This window comes from Hyaena hyaena, unplaced genomic scaffold, assembly GCF_003009895.1.
Source record: "Hyaena hyaena isolate Hyena2069 unplaced genomic scaffold, ASM300989v1 scaffold_900, whole genome shotgun sequence".
NCBI lineage: Eukaryota > Metazoa > Chordata > Mammalia > Carnivora > Hyaenidae > Hyaena > Hyaena hyaena.
In genome coordinates, this window is record NW_024081535.1 from 534,095 (window position 1) to 551,125 (window position 17,031).

At 35.2% G+C, this 17,031-nt stretch overlaps 1 protein-coding gene across 2 annotated transcripts; it reads left to right on the forward strand.

Annotated features, from left to right (window-relative positions):
* Positions 1–70: 70 nt before the first annotated feature.
* Positions 71–16,262, forward strand: TNFAIP6 (TNF alpha induced protein 6). Of its 2 annotated transcripts, XM_039220677.1 has the most exons (6): positions 71–217; positions 4,645–4,782; positions 6,485–6,646; positions 10,097–10,325; positions 12,271–12,311; positions 15,968–16,262. In XM_039220677.1, the coding sequence occupies exons 1-6, from the start codon at positions 124–126 to the stop codon at positions 16,135–16,137; spliced, it is 834 nt and encodes a 277-aa protein (XP_039076608.1). In that variant the 5' UTR covers positions 71–123; the 3' UTR covers positions 16,138–16,262. The 2 variants fall into 2 exon arrangements, with proteins under 2 accessions (XP_039076608.1, XP_039076609.1); XM_039220678.1 differs by lacking the exon at positions 4,645–4,782.
* The last annotated feature ends 769 nt before the right edge of the window (positions 16,263–17,031 follow it).

Here is a 17,031-nt window from a genome sequence, read left to right on the forward strand (position 1 = left end):
CACAGTTGAAAAAAACCATTTAAACGATGTGGAAACCAGATGTTCCCGTCACATTTCAGCCTCTGCTCTGAGAACTTATCCTGAGCAGCCCCAAACAGGCTATAACTTCTCTACAACTGAGATATGATCATCTTAATTTACTTATTTGTCTTGCTGTGGGAAGAGGCTCACGGATGGGGATTCAAGAATGGAATTTTTCATAACTCCATATGGCTTGGTAAGAAACTTCACTCATGAGCTTCTTATTGGGATGTTACTTCTTTGAATTCATGGAGAAGTGAATCAAAGCAGTAAATTTTTTTTGTTCTGTTCAAGGCTGATGTTTTCAAAGAAAATGCTGAGCAATTGGAAAGCATATACCTCTTTTTAAAGAAAGCTATCCTTGCCTTCTAACTTAAAAATAGTTTTTTATAAAGTGAACTATTCCATAGAAAATAGAAGCTAATATTTATATTCCATGTGAAAATTTTAACATTTTCAAAGGAGATGTGATGGTAATAGTAGGGAAAATTTAGCAAAATAAAAACATCATATTTTTTTTTATTTTGATGCATTTGCATTCAGATTTTGTAACAGGTAATCATATCAGAAACATAACAGGTAAGTTGAATATACAATAATTTTATAAACCTTTGCTCATGTACTCTGACCTATAAGGTATATCTTGCTATTTCCAAACATCTTTTGACTAGTTGGATGTGCAGCCAGCTTATAATACAAACAAAAAAAAAAAAAAGGAAAAGGCTTGTATTTCTGAATGTAGTCTCACCACTCTGATTTCTTTTGTTTGAACTATCCATGTAAATACTTTTCTACCCCTTTTGTTAGACAAGGAAAGTTTCTTTTGTTATTTTGTTTTGTTAAATGTAAGGAATGGTATGGGCCTAACTATGCATATAAATAGACAAAAAAAAAAAAAAAAAAAAGACCAGACAGAGAAAACTCAAAATACCCTGTATAGTACTCTAAACAATGCTGTCTCATGACATAAATTAATATGGCTTTATGTTCATTACGGTGTTTCATAGTGAAAAAATTTTCAATTACTTGAGAAGAAAATTGACAAATTCTTGTATAAAATAGAGAAGTAAAGAGAAAGCAAAATTAACCTAGATCTTGGCTTTATGCTTGCTGAGCTGCACATGGACATGGAATATTTTCCCTTTCAGCATGTTTCTCTCTGGTAATAACTGCAGCCATGCGGATTTCATTAAAAAGCTCGATTTGCAATGCAGAGCCTTGCCCCCTCTTTCTTCAGCTTGAGCCAGTGAACTAGTTTCATGCTGAACGGTGCAATCCATTTGGTCAAGATGGTGTTTGGGACTTTCTCGATGAGTGAACAAGTCTCTTTGTTTATTTTCCTTGCACATCATCAAACTCAGGAAATAAACACACATTTGTTAGAAATAGGAAAAAACTGCCATAAAGCTAGTAACAATTAAATCCATATGCATAAATCTTGAAATGCTGTCAAATTCTCTAATGATCAAGTAATTTGGAGCTTTTTTTTTTAAGTGATGCTGTATATTACAAAAATGTGAAACTAGACAATAGAAGTTCTGTCCTAGAGGTAGAGAGGAGCACACCCAAATGTTAACGGTATGCTGGAAATCTGAGGCTCGGGGTAATTGCAAATTGCTTCAATCTGGGACAAATTATTGACCAGTCAGCCTAACACAAATTGTTTACAGTTGGTTAGGTCAATATGGTATTAGAAACTATTTAGAGAGGGAAGAGAGTTGGGCAGGAAGGCAGGAATCTGCTAGCAACTAACCCGAACAAGGCATTTTAAACTCTTGGTGTCAGTTCCACACTAGTAAAACGAAGCAGGGGATCTTTAAGATTCTTTTGTAACTCTGATATCTTCCAGTTCCTTAAATAGTAATTAATATTACTTAAATAGTATTTTTTAATAGTAAGGACAAGACACTTCAACTAGTTTACATAGATTATGAAAATCAAAATTGCACAGATAAGCAATTCCTTTCAACCACTGTATTGAATGTCAAAAAGAAGGACAAGTAACATTATCATGAACTCCTACTAGGATCGAGAAGTTATATTTGTGAGTTTTAATGGTCTATTTATTCCAAAACTAGCTATCATTATTCCCACTTGATAGATGGGGAAACTAAGGCTTGGGCAGTCATGCACCACTTGTCCACTGAAGAACCAGGTGGACAAACCAAAGCCAACAGGCTATTTTCCCTTTGTAACCAAAAGAGAAACATGTTGGTTAAATAGAAATTCAGTTTTAATGAATGACTATGCATGATAAAAATCAATAAATTATTATTTCTTCCGAAAAGTAAAACTGTTAAAATTAGGACTCAGGGTGCCTGGGTGCTTGACACTCTGTGGGTTGAGTATCTGACTTTAGCTCAAGTCATGATCTCACAGTTTGTGATTTCAAGCCCCTCGTCACTTGGCTCAGCATGGAGCCCACTTCAGATCCTCTGTCCCCCTCTCTTTGGGCCCCTCCCCTGCTAATGCAGGTTCTATCTCTCTCAAAAATGAATAAAAACATTAAAAAAATAAAATAAATAAAATTAGGACTCATTGTACAAAGGACCATCTTAGTAGTTTAAAATTCTGAATTGAGGAATACTTCCAAATGAGTGTCTGCTTAAAATTGTCAAATATTACAAGAGTTCTCAACCAGTTCATAAGGCAAAATAATAGAAGTTTGTTTCTCTTTCAGGAAAAATGTGTGATATTAATATTATTTAATGATTTTAAAATGATAGCATATTTAAATTATTATCTTATTACTAATGAGTTCTAGTACGAGAAATTTTTTTAAGTTACTGGGAGGAACACAAAATTATTTTTTAAAAACCTCTGTTCATTAATTTTTTTTCCTACATACATCATCTTTTGATTAAGGAATAAAATACCAAGGAAATCTTAGTTTGAGAAATGTTTGCAAACATTAAAATAATTCCTACTAATAAAGATCTCATAGTATATGTTCTCAGGGAATAGATACAATTTTGACATTTTTGATAATCTGTTATGATACATAATTAAGTTCAAAATGTACTCCTTCTCTACTAAAAGCCCTAGTACTTTTGTACTTCAAAATAAAGGTATTCCCATTGCCCACTAGTGTCCAAGTTGCCTGAGAATAGGACTTGATTCATAGAACTTAGCAAAACTCACATATATTCTCAAAATGACCAAACTGGCAACTGGAGGAAGGTCAGTTAATGAGGCTTTACCATATGAAGGACACTTGGGCAGCAGGCAACTTTCAAGCAGAGAGATAAGTTTGATGTTTCTTGTGTTCACTGCCCCAAGAGCATCAGATTGACTAAGTGTAAGTGATGGGACTTTACCATAGAATATGTAAGAGCAGGATTCCCCTGCAGTCCGGGGAAAACAGGACAGATGCCAAGCCGCATCTCCTATTGAACTGTGGGAATGTCAGCTTCAGTTTAAAGAAGAGAGTAAGCAATGACTTTCCTAACACTAGATTAGTGTTAGCTTGTGTCGTGCTGCACGCCAAGGAATATGTGTTTTCATTGGAAATGATCCCTTTCTTTTTTTTTTAAGTTTATTTATTTATTTTTGAGAGAGAGAGAAAACATGAATGGGGGAGGGACAGAGAGAGAGGGAGAGGGAGAATCCCAAGCAGGCTCCGTGCTGTCAGCGCAGAGCCTGATGCTGGGCTTAGTCTCACAAATCATAAGATCATAACCTGAGCCTAAATCAAGAGTCAGATGCTTAATGGATTGAGCCACCCAATGCCCCCCTCGTTGGAAATTATCTTAATGGTGGCTGATTGTACAGGTCAGGGCACAAAGACTTAACTATAATCTGATAGTCTACACAGAACTATTAGAACTAATGTTATGATTATTGTCCTGGAAATATTTTCTCATTGTTTCTATGGCAAAATGCACTCCAAACTCAAAACAATTTAAACAGTGATCTACTGGAAGACAATCATTTATGACTTAGTCCCTAAAATATGTTGGGAACAACATGTGAACTAAAAAACACAAACCGGATAAAAGAACACACCAACTGGTTGTTTGGTGTGTCCAGTTTCTTCTCTGCTGTGTTTGAATCTATTTTTTTCCGTCATGCAATATTTATTTGCTTTGGATTCCTTCAAACCTTTCCTTAGTTTTTGATTTGTTTACTAAATTCTCAATTATGTTGCATTAGTCATTTGCTTCAAATAGATATTTTAGATTATTCTCCTCAATCGTTGTGATCCTGCATAATGGATCCATTTTCATTTTATTTTTGCCTTCACCTCCTTTCCCCCTATTGTTTACCTTTCCAATTTTTTATTTAACTTAAAACAAAGCTTGAAAAAGTCAAAACTCCCTCACCTTTTGCTAGTATAGAAATACAATGTTGTATTACAGCTTTCCTTCAGGCTATCAGTTCAGAAACATAATTTAGCCTCAAGTTTCTGTCTCTGTCCCGAAATTTCCCTAAAATTCCCCTCATTCTAATTTTTTTTTCCCCAAAGCTTTCTAACAATGAAAACTTAGCCACCCAAGGCCACTGATCCAGAAAACACTTTGGCAGGAACAATAGCTGATGTAACCTTCTAGATGAGACCACAAAATTTCCTTTGTTTCACAAGAATGGATCATAGCGCATTCATGGCCTTTTGTGAATTCACAGAGCAAGCAGCAGGTGTATACCACAGAGAAGCACGGTCTGGCAAATACAAGCTCACCTACGCAGAAGCCAAGGCAGTGTGTGAATATGAAGGTGGCCGGCTTGCCACCTACAAGCAGCTAGAGGCAGCCAGAAAAATTGGTAAATGATTTAACAATGTTATTTCTTCTTTTTCACCTTTGGGGGGGAATCCCACTTTTCTGGAACCCCTTCATAAGATTGCCCTCTCCAGTCCTTCCGATAGTTTCTCTAAAGCCCTATGACATCTCTGCTGTCTGGCTTCTCCCATCTTGTCTCCTTGAGCTAGTGGAAAGTTCTTAGTACTAGCAGCTTATTTGGGGTCACAAGCCATTGGGAGCTGATATAATAAAAGCCAAAGGAAAACAAAGATATCACTATGTCAACATCATTTCAATTCCTCATTAATTTTAATGCCACTTCTATTTATTTTTATAACTGTCTGTCTCTTCTTAAAGTCCAAGTGTGGGTTTCCTCAGCTGTTAAATGTTACTATGTTGAGTTTTACAAAGAAATTTGCTTAGTAGAAGAAATATTGAATTTAGTGGCTTTTTTCCCCCTATTTTTAAAAGTTAAGTGAGATAATACATTTGTACTTTAGGATCAAAAGGAAGATAAGCAGGTTGTAAGATGACAGAAAAAAGAAACTGAGAAGATGATGTCAGGAGACTCGGTGTAAACCCAGTGATTAACTAATGCTAGTTGCTTCTTTGAAAAAAAAATGCACCACGACCATCTCTCCTGGACAAATAGGAAAATCCAAAAGGCAATCCCCATTCAGAGCTTTCTTCTCCATGGAAGAAATCCCTTTGCTGGAAGATAAATACCTGGCAAAGCTTATGCTATTATTACATATTACTCAGGATAAAAATAAAGATGTTCTCTAAAGTCCCAAAAGTCTCTCCAGCAGATTGCTCTGTGAAGACCCATAGGGCTGTGTGTAACACAGCAACAGAAAGAAGCATACAAAGGCCAGAGCCTTTACTGACCCTGGACCTCTAATAAAACTGCTCTTGGATGGCAGTGGCAAATATTTAAACAGCCTCCGTATCTGAGCAAGGAAAATGGGGCTGTGGGTTTGTTCGAAATTTATAAGCACTTTTAGCCCTATTGAGATTTGCAAAAATATTAGCAAATGTTAATTGATTCTAAAATAGAAATTAATTAAATTATCATTAGAAAAAAAAGATTCCCAGGATTGATGGGTAATTTCAGAAATTACTTCATGCCACTAGATAGGTCATTTGTGAAAAGAAGCCAGCTCTGAACATGGATTGTTCTCATATTCATGGTATTATGATATCCAGTCCACCTGCCTCTTTTTTTCTCTTAATTTTTGTTAAGTTTATTTAGTTTGAGAGAGAGACAGAGAACAAGCAGAGAAGGGGCAGAAAGAGAGGGAGACACAGAATCCCAAGCAGGCTCTGCCCTGTCAGCACGAAGCCCAATGTGGGGCTCAAATTCACAAACCATGAGATCATGACCTGACCTGAAACCTAGAGTCAGACACTTAACAAATGAAGCCACCCAGGTGCCCCTGCCTCTTGGTTTTTCAAATAAAATGTCATTTTCTAGTACATGTCAGATGTTATATTTTATATGTATTTAAACTGTATTTTATTCTTTAAGAAAATAAGAAAGGAAGGAAGGAAGGAAGGAAGGAAGGAAGGAAGGAAGGAAGGAAGGAAGGAAGGAAGGAAACAGTTTTTCTCCTTTTCCATAACTGGATTTGGGCAGTTGAGAAGGGGCCATTTTTGTTAAGCTGACCCTCACTCAGCTGAGGGACTTTACCATTTAGGTCTATAACCTTTTCCTTCTCTTGCAGGATTTCATGTCTGTGCCGCTGGGTGGATGGCCAAGGGCAGAGTTGGATACCCCATCGTGAAACCAGGGCCCAACTGTGGATTTGGAAAAACTGGTATTATCGATTACGGAGTCCGTCTTAATAGGAGTGAAAGATGGGATGCCTATTGCTACAACCCACATGGTATGGTAAAAATAATACTTTTATACTTTGCAAAACCAGTTGACACAATAACAACAAGAGAGATTATTTAAAAAAAAATGGCTCCTTCTTTCAGAGATAAATCAACTTACTGATGATAATTATTAATAATAACAACCATTCAGGGGCGCCTGGGTGGCTCGACAGTTATGCGTCTGCTGTCAGCTCAGGTCATGATCCACACTGGGCTGTCTGCTGGCAGTGCAGAGTCTGCTTAGGGTCCTGTCTCCCCACTCTCTGCCCCTCCCCCATTTGCACTCTCTCTTTCTCAAAAATAAACATTTAAAAAAAAAATAACAACCATTCACAGAATGCTTATGCCATCCCAGACACTGACTCATGCTCCTTCCTCATCTACACTGTCCCAGAATACAACAATTGTGCAAGGAGCTACCGTTATACCCATTTTAGAAATCAGGAAATTGAAAGTCTAATAACTGACCCCAATTCAGACATCTAATAATTAACAGGCATGTAGGATCACAGACTCAGGCCTTTTCTATGCTACATCTTTTTCTATTCCCAACCACAAAGCGGGGGAGGGGGGAATCATGGTTAATTAGCTAACACAACAAAGTGATACTACAAATGTTACCTGTTCAAAATTACCTCTTTGATAGAATGGGAAAAAAAGACAAACTCTTCCCCTAATTTCTTTTTGTACATAAATTCTTAAACTACCAAACTAAGCAACTCTCACTCTGTGATTTGTTTTCACAATTATATGCTGTATATACTAGTTATCATTATGTAGTATGTTTTTATTCATATTTTTTTCCATGGTTGACTGTGGCTAGGAAAATTTTAAAGAGAAAATTCATTCAACATAATTACTCGAAAGAGCTATTCTTTATTCATGTTCTTGGAGAAAAAAATAGATTATTCTTTTTGGATATATTCTCCCCAGGATGATACTACAAAGAATTATAATGTGTTACCAAGTCTTTCTCACATTTATAATCACAAAGGTGTTGCCTTATTTGGATCTATCTTATAAGAAAGTCCCTATAGTGAAGTTATAGTGAGTTATAATGAAGTTCTAACATATCATTATAGAATTTATTATTTAATCATATTAACCATTGGAAAATGGTTTCTCGTGTTTGTAACTAATCTTTATTTCAAAATAATGTATATTCTAAGTAGAAAAGAATTTTGCCTAGAGCCATCATCCATTCATTTCCACTCAAGACAAAATATGAATAAATACTTATAGTGCATTTCTGTAGGACTATAATTTTTAAATCACTTTCACATACATTAAACCTATGTTATATTCAGTTCTATATTTAGGCATTATTCATAGTTCATATATCTTCTTTTCCTCCTTGTTCCTCTCTTCCTTTTTCTTCAATATATTTATAAAAGCAACTTTCTGCTTACTCTTAACAGTATCTTCTATTTCCAAGTATATTCCCTGATTCCTCCTTTGCTTGATAACCGTTAGGATCTCTGAGCATCTATTCAATCATTTCCATAGGTCAAGATCTAGGGGAGATAAAGAAGAGCTAATGGGGGGTGCCTGGGCAGCTCAGTTGGTTAAACATCCAACTTCAGCACGGGTCATGATCTCGTGGATCGTGGGTTTGAGCCCTGCATTGGGCTCTGTGTTGACATCTCACGGCCTGGAGCCTGCTTCAGATTCTGTATCTCTCTGCCTCTCTCCCACTCATACTCTGTCTCTTTTTTAAGAATACATAAAACATAAGAGAGAGAGAAGTGCTAATGGCAAGGTTCTTATAGAATTCCCTTGCCCTTTTATAAGCGCCACCTTAACTTACAAATTTTTATAAACTGCTTTTGTTTCTCATAGACTCTGGGAATATTAGTACAGAATCCTGAGAGACTTGTTCTTACTCAATTCTCAGCTTATTTTTGGATTCAGTGACTTGCTGATTTTTTAGGATGTGGTGAGCCTGAAGGGGCCTAGGGACCACCTGAACTAGCAGTGGGAGAAGAACAGTTCACTGAAAAATAATTGGAATGAAAAAATCATAACAGCATCACAAAAATAAAGCAATATTATCAATTAATCAATAGAGAGCTGAATAGAACTAAATAGACAAATTGTTCAATATTTGAATTGTTTCCTGATTTAACTGTAGAGACAACAAAGATAGGACAATATGGGACAGAGCAAATCACTCCAAAAGCTGGCACTGCACCTGCACATGCTCATGCACACATATGAACTATGTGTTATATAATATGTAATAATACAATAGGAACCGCTTACATTTTACGTAATACCCTTAAGTTATCTTCCATGTTACTATCCTAAGAATTATCCTAAGAGGTAGGTAATAGGAGAGGCATGATTATATTTACTTTACCAATGAAGAAACTGAAGTATCCCGTGGTCACAGAGCTCAGACTAGATCTCTGACCTTCTTTCTTTTGTCATTCTCTATTTCTAAGATTTTTGGGAGCATTTAGGGAGATAAGCTTCCTTAACTTCTATAGTACTAAGGATTCTAACCCAATTTTTTTAAAAAAATATTTGTTTTTTTAAAGGATAACATTCGTGGAAAAAGCCTCTAAGTGATACAATGAAAGATATTCAAATGTTCCTCACAGTCACCACCATCACCTCCACTCATGTTTCTTTTGAGTTTCCAGATTGTACTTTTTTTCAAGACACAAGACACTTATCTCATCTGAAATTTAAATTAAACAGGGCCTTTCATACCTTTCCTTCAAGGTCATCCTGTAAAATCACTGGCAGAGGTTGTTGGTTTGTTTGTTTGTTCTCATACCAGGTTATAAGGCATGACAGAAATACAGAAAATGATAAATTACTTGAAAAATAACGAACATGAATATCTCCACCAAATCCTCAAATATGAGGATTAAGATGTTAGTTTAAAGCCAGTAAAAGGAGTATAGGATGATTATAAATTATTCTTTTTAACTAAATTACAGTGACCTCCAAGGTCCCTTGTGATCCTGAAATTCTATATTGATTTTCCAGACAGAGTTTATTGGACTCATTATTCTAAATGTTCAAAAGCCTTGAAGACACACTGTTGACACCACAGGACAAAATTCCAGCCACCTTGATTGGGCTGTTGGTAACAGGGGGATATGTACTCATCAAAATATATACACATGAGACTTGTACATTCTAAGCTGAAAAGATAAAAAGGGAAAAAAGTAAACAGGAGCACAATTAATTAAATTGCTGTTTTTTCTTGTTTTACTTTTTTAAAAAATTCCATGTATATTCATTTGAGAAAATTTAGCAATGAATAATGAAAAAATTCATTTATTCTTTAATAAGTATATATATTTAATATTTTATTAAAGGAAATAAATAGGCACTAAGAAGTGCATATCAGTTTAAAACAAAGATAATATTTCTTCTAATTCTTTCTTTCTTTCTTTCTTTCTTTCTTTCTTTCTTTCTTTCTTTCTCTCTTTCATCCATTACAGCAAAAGAGTGTGGTGGTGTCTTTACAGAATCAAAGCGAATTTTTAAATCTCCAGGCTTCCCAAATGAGTACGATGATAACCAGGTCTGCTACTGGCACATTAGACTCAAGTATGGTCAGCGTATTCACCTGAGCTTTTTGGACTTTGACCTTGAAGATGACCCAGCTTGCTTGGCTGACTATGTTGAAATATATGACAGTTACGATGATGTCCATGGCTTCGTGGGAAGGTACATGTTTCCCCATATAAAAAGCTAAAAATACATCCAATATTTTGTTTGATAGTTCTTTAATTTTCTTTACCTGTTCCCACAGTTACTGATTTTCCAGTATTTATACTTCTCTGCAACACTATATTCTTTAAAAAAAATTGTGCTTTACTTTTTTTAAGTTTATATGTCTTTAGAGAGAGAGACAGAGGGAACACACACGTGGGATTGCAAGAGCCGAGGAGGGGCAGAGAGAGAGAGAGAGAGAGAGAATCCCAAGTAGGCTCCACAGAGCCAGATGAGGAGCTTGAACTCACAAAACATGAGACCATGACCTGAGCCAAAATTCAGAGTCAAACGTTTAACTGACTAAGCCACTGAGGCACCTCAACACCATAACCTTTTTTAGCAAAGACTTTTCTTAGCATGTTATGCCAGTCAGCTGCTACATGTTCATATTTTTAAAATAGTGATAGCTACCTTTTGATTACTGTTTAGTAATTAGCAGTTAGAATTATATAGTCTATCTAAAAAGACCTCAAGATTTAATTAACAACAGGAGGAAGAAGACACTTGTGAATTGAGAAAGTTTCAAAGTATTCTAATTTCTATCAACCTCCTAAAAATAATTATAAATCCAGTAATTATTGCCTTTCTTCTGTGTACAAAGTATTGTGCTAAACATTATGAATGTAAGAATAAGTAAAGTATAGCCCCTTCTGTCATACAATTTACCTAAACATACAATGAAGATCTTCTTTAAAATAGCTTTCTTTGCCTTAAAACACGTGCTCCTTTCCTCAATATTTCTCCCTTGGTGTTTCAAGGGAAACAATATTTGCTGGGACACAATATTTCTGTGTTCCCATCCTAAATCTTCAATATAGTTTAAACTTTGAATGTCTCTCAAAATATTACAAATCAAAAAGTATATAAGTATGTGTTTTATAGCCCCACTTAATAATGTATATCTTACTATCCATTATCAATAGACTTTCAGTAATCAATTTTCTATTATCCATGACAGTAATTTAATGAAAGAAAATGGTAGCAGGGACAATTAAAAATGACAGACACAGTAGTTTGCTGTGACTGTGAAATGTGTAATGTAAATGCAAAGAAAAACCAAGCATTTCTTGCATAAATGAACAACAATTTTTAGAGGGAAATTGTTTTGTTTTGTTTTGCTCTTTGGCCGACAGACTACTGTAATAGAAAAAATTCAAATAGTTTTTAACAAACAGGTTGGAGAAGATATGAAGCAGGGCTGGAGAAATTATGAGCTAAGTACTTATTGAAAGAATGGACATCCTACCTTGAGAATCAAGATGATATTTTTATTTTAAACCTAGTTTCAGAAATCAATTACAGCTCTAGATATAATCACATACTATTTTTAAAGGATTTTCAATAGACTGATTTGTTATTTATTGGATATATATATATATATATTTATTGGATAATATAATGTGTAAGGGAGTTCCTTTCAACTCATGATTCAGATAAAAATCAATCCCTCTTACAAGGTCCAACATAATTTTCCACACTTAAATTAGTCTACTCTAAAATTCAGAATATTAATACTATCAGCCATATACCTATTCCTCTTTAACTGAGAAGAAAGCTTTACGGGATTAATCAGGAACAAATTTAAAAATTTTCCAAATATGTTCAAATTGTCGACTGCACAAATAGTTTTGCAAGTACACAGAGTAGAAATGCCACATGTCCTTTTTTTTAAGAATCTCATTAATACTGTGAGGTTATTTTAAACAACAAACTTTGTTTTTACTCCTCTTCTCTCTTATAAATTCAAGTTTTAAAAAACCAAAACAATAAAAAATATAAAATAGGAAAATGAGCTTATTTAGGGAAAATAAAGCCCTCTAATTATAGGTGAGAGCCACTTGTAATAGCTGTGTAATATTCTTTTGTGTGACTTCTCTTTTTTTAAATTCCCTTTCAGATACTGTGGAGATGAGCTTCCAGAAGACATCATTAGTACAGGTAATGGCTCAAAATTGAGGTGTAGGACTATGTTTTCCCACAGTGTCTCAGAAAGTGAAGAACTCCATAGTTACTACTATTTTCTTTCAAAAGTTGAAAGAACAATTGGAGCGGAAGTAGCCTGCTAGCTTGTAAAATGCATAGTTTATTTCTTCTTAAAGACTTCTACTGGGGTGCCTGGGTGGCTCAGTCGGTTAAGTGTCCGACTTTGGCTCAGGTCATGATCTCGCAGTTTGTGGGTTCGAGCCCTGCGTCGGGCTTTGTGCTGACAGCTCAGAGCCTGGAGCCTGCTTTGGATTCTGTGTCTCCCTCTCTCTCTACCCCTCCCCTGCTCACTCTCTGTCTCAAAAATTAATACACATTTTAAAAAATTAGAAAAAACAGACTTATGCCACCTCCTAACACTAAAAATGTGTAGACTCATCATGTGCAGCAACACAGTCAGAGATGGTCTTGGAAATCCCTGAATGATGCAGTAGTTTATGATTTCCATAAAATCTGGTAATAATAGACCAAAATTTTTCATCAATAAAGGATTGAAAAGTATTCTCAAAAGCATTAAAGCTGTTAAAAAATACTTTCAGTGAAAAAAATTTTGTGCCATACTTACTGCATTTTTACTATAGTACAACATTCTCCAGAGTGTTATAAAGAACGCAGTTCTAGGAAACATTTTTAATACGTGTTGAATGAGAAAAGAACTCTCAGGTCAAGTAAATTTGGGAAACATTGAGTTAAACAATGTTAAACAAGTCTCTTTAATGGAAGATGTCAGAGAGCTTTTAATATGCTAATTATGCAAAGTACCTGTCAAAAGGCGAGCTCTGGTAGGCAATGGGTTCCAAACCTTTTTAACTACTGCAGATGATTCTGTGACTTTGTTCCATGCAATCCGCCTCAAGCAATGAGCTTGTAGTCCTATATATTTAGTTCAATAAGCAAATTCCACTGTCATTGCCCCAAACTGCTATTTTCTAGCTAAGAACCTTTACTTCCTTAGATGTTTTTATTTTTTTCTTGTTATTTCCATCCCCAGCAGTAGTAGTTGGCATTCTTACTTGCTCTATTTTTCCTCCAAGTTACAAAATTATCACAATGTTTCTGGAACTAAAAACAACAAAATACATCGTATTACAATTTCTAAGTAGTCCTTAAGCTCAGACACCACTAGCTAAATTATTCCCACACCCTAGCCTTGAGGTGCATGAAATTCTTATTTATGCGTCATTCTTACAAAAGATGGAACTTCGTATTCCATTCTTGAATGATTAATGCTTAAATGTTATTCATTCATTCTCTATGTCACAATTTCCCTAGTAAGGGCAACTTATTAAATTATTTATATCATTCTTTTCTTGAGATAATATTTTACGTTAACAGAAAGTTAAAAAGAAGACGTGATCTGTAGGAGGTAGTTGGGGGATGAGAATCCTATTGAAGAAGGAAAAAAAGAATCAGGGAGAGTCAACTGCCTGAAACTTGACATTTTTCTTGTTTTGTCTAAAACAGACTACACTTACTGCAAACATAAACAAATCAGTGTCTTTCTAGCACAATTGCAAGAAACTAAAAAGCAACAACATAAAATTTATGGTTCAAAGAGAAACAAATGAACACACAGAAGAAAACAGTGTTTTAACAGCCAAAGATTTAGCAAAACAGCAAGAGGGGGGAAATTGCTAACAAGTAATAGAAAAACACTTAAAATACATTTGAAGTATAATCCTATCAGTCAAGTATAATGCTGTTAACAATTGATCTAGTTTCCTTTTATTAAAAAAAATTTTTTTCATGTTTATTTTTGAGAGAGACGGAGTGCGAACAGGAGAGGGTTAGAGAGAGACAGGGAGACACAGAATCTGAAGCAGGCTCCTGGCTCTGAGCTGGCAGCACAGAGCCCCACGCAGGGTTAGAACACACAAACCTTGTGATCATGGCCTGAGCTAAAGTCAGACACTTAATGACTGAGCCACCCAGGCGGCCCTAGTTTTCTTCTTAAATATGTCCTCGTTCACTCCAGAATATTTATATTAAAAAAAAAAAAAAGAATGAACTAAGAACTAGCCATAAACTATATCCCTTTAATAAAAGGTATATAAAGTAAGAGTATACCCACTCTTCTCATCTGTCTCCACCCAAGAAAGGCATTGGATAACTGTGTAGTGGCCATCCTTTCAGGTGTTTTACTGTATTATGTAAACATTATATACACACATACCATGGAAGTATTTCCAAGTCAGCATATAATATGTAGATCATTCAAATTCGTTTTAATGACTGCCTAGTAGGTAACTGTATGGATGTACTGTATATAATTTGTCATGTACCAATATTTAACATCCTACAGATGGTTGTTTCTTTTTTTTTTTTTCTTACACTATTTAATGTTTCACTGGATATTTTTAAACCTCTACTTAGTGGTGCTATTTTTTTTTTTAAAGAGAGATTCCTAGAAGTGAAACTTTGGGGTCACAAGTGATTTCATTTTAAACGTTGATAGACGCTGCCAAGCTGGCACTAGTTGCCAATTTGTATATCAACTAGTTGAGTAATCTGTAAAATGTGTTTTGTTTGTTTGGTTTAATTTAGGCAACTCTTCCAAGTCTGAGAAAAGTGTAGTGGATCAGAGCATGAACTGACCAAAGCAGAGACTGCCTGGGTTCAAACCTGGTTCTGCCACATTGACTTTGTAGCTTTGGGCAACTCAGGCTCTCTGTGCCTCGATTTCACCTAAAATTTTAATATCCACTTCATGATGTGGTGGAGAATAAATGAGTTAATAGATGAAAGGCACTTAAAGCTGTGCTTGGCGAACATTAGAATTCAATTTATGTGAGTTTTTTCTGTAATGAATTCTGGATTTTTGATATGGATGAAGAAGGCCTTTACCCCCTGAAAAAAAAAAAATATATATATATACCTATATTTTATTTTATGTAATAAATTTTCCCTTTTAGCACATTTTGGTCTTTAATGCAGGTAAAACGTATTTAGGTACTCTATGTAAAGTAGGGAGTTAGCCTTACGGGTTTGTTTCTTACAATTGGAAAGCTTGTTGCCTTAACATCATTTATAAATAATCCATCCATACCTCACTGCTTTAAACTGCCTGCCATTCTTCTGTAATTCAGTGGATGTTCCTTCTATAAAGAATACTTTTTAGGGGCGCCTGGGTGGCTTAGTCGGTTAAGCGTCCGACTTTCGCTCAGGTCATGATCTCGCGGTTCGTGGGTTCGAGCCCCGCGTCGGGCTCTGTGCTGACTGCCAGCTCAGAGCCTGGAGCCTGTTTCAGTCTGTGACTCCCTCTCTCTCTGACCCTCCCCTGCTTACGCTGTCTCTCTCTCTCTCCTAGAAATAAATAAAACATTAAAAAAATTTAAAAAAAAAAAAAAAGAATACTTTTTAAAACAGAATAGACAAAATTTCCCATAGGACAGATTGAAAGGCCAGAAGAGCAGATAGGGAAGTAGCCCACCCTGCTATACTTGACAATGGAAGGAAATACAGATTCCACAGCTTCAGAATCCAGCTCTGAATCCTGGGAGTCTGGTTCATGAATTTTTATATTCTCCTATAAGAATGATGAGTCCTTGGACTGTCAGCCAAATCAAAGTAGAGTAACATCTTTGTTCTTTTGCGCTCCCCCGTCTCCCCAGGAAATGTCATGACCTTGAAGTTTCTAAGTGACGCCTCAGTGACAGCAGGAGGTTTCCAAATCAAGTACGTTGCTGTCGATCCTCTATCCAAATCCAGTCAAGGAAAAAACACAAGTACTATTTCTACTGGAAATAAAAACCTTTTAGCTGGAAGATTTAGCCATTTGTAAAACAAATAAGGACATTCAAGTGTTGATGTTTGTATCTTTTGGAACCCCTTTGATCTCACTTTCACATTATTAGTAGTAGCATTTATTTATTATTTTTCTAAATGTGAAAGGCAATACCTGGTAATTTGGGGAAAATTGGAAAATACAGAAAACTTTAAATGAAAAAATAAAATATCTTATAATCCCACTACATAAAAATAACAAGTATTAATGTTTGTATATTTTTCTTTTAATTATTTTTCAATTTGTGGTATATGTATATATGTATCTATATGTATTTGTAATTGAAATTTTGGAGTCCTGCTCCATGTACAGTTTTTATATCTTAGTTTTTTTTAACCTTGAGCTCTATAGCTAAAGCATTTTCTCATATCATTGATTATTCTGCAAAAACGTAATTTTGAACCGCTGTAAAATAATCCATGGCATGATTATTCCATACTTTATTTAAGCCTGTCTCCTTTGTGGGAATTTTAAGTTGCTTTCATAAATACTGCTGCAATAAATTTCCTTGAACATGTTTATTTATACAGCTCTCCAATTATTGGGGAGAGGGTACTAGAAGTAGAATTACTGGCTCAGATATTAATTAAAATAGAATTTTCTTCAGGTCCCTGGCTGGCTCAGTTGGTAAAGCATATGACTCATGCTCTTGGGGTTATGAGTTTGAGACCCATGCTGAGGGTGGAGTTTACTTTAAAAAAAAATTAAATAAATGCACAGCTTTAAAAAATATAATTTTCTTTTTTATAAGCAAAAGTGACATATCATTATGGTTTGAATTTGCAGTGAGATTGATGGTTGGTTTATATATTTTTTATCAATTTTATTTCTTTTTTGAATTTTTCATCTTTCATCCATTGTTTCACTTTTATTGATTTATAAGAAATCATT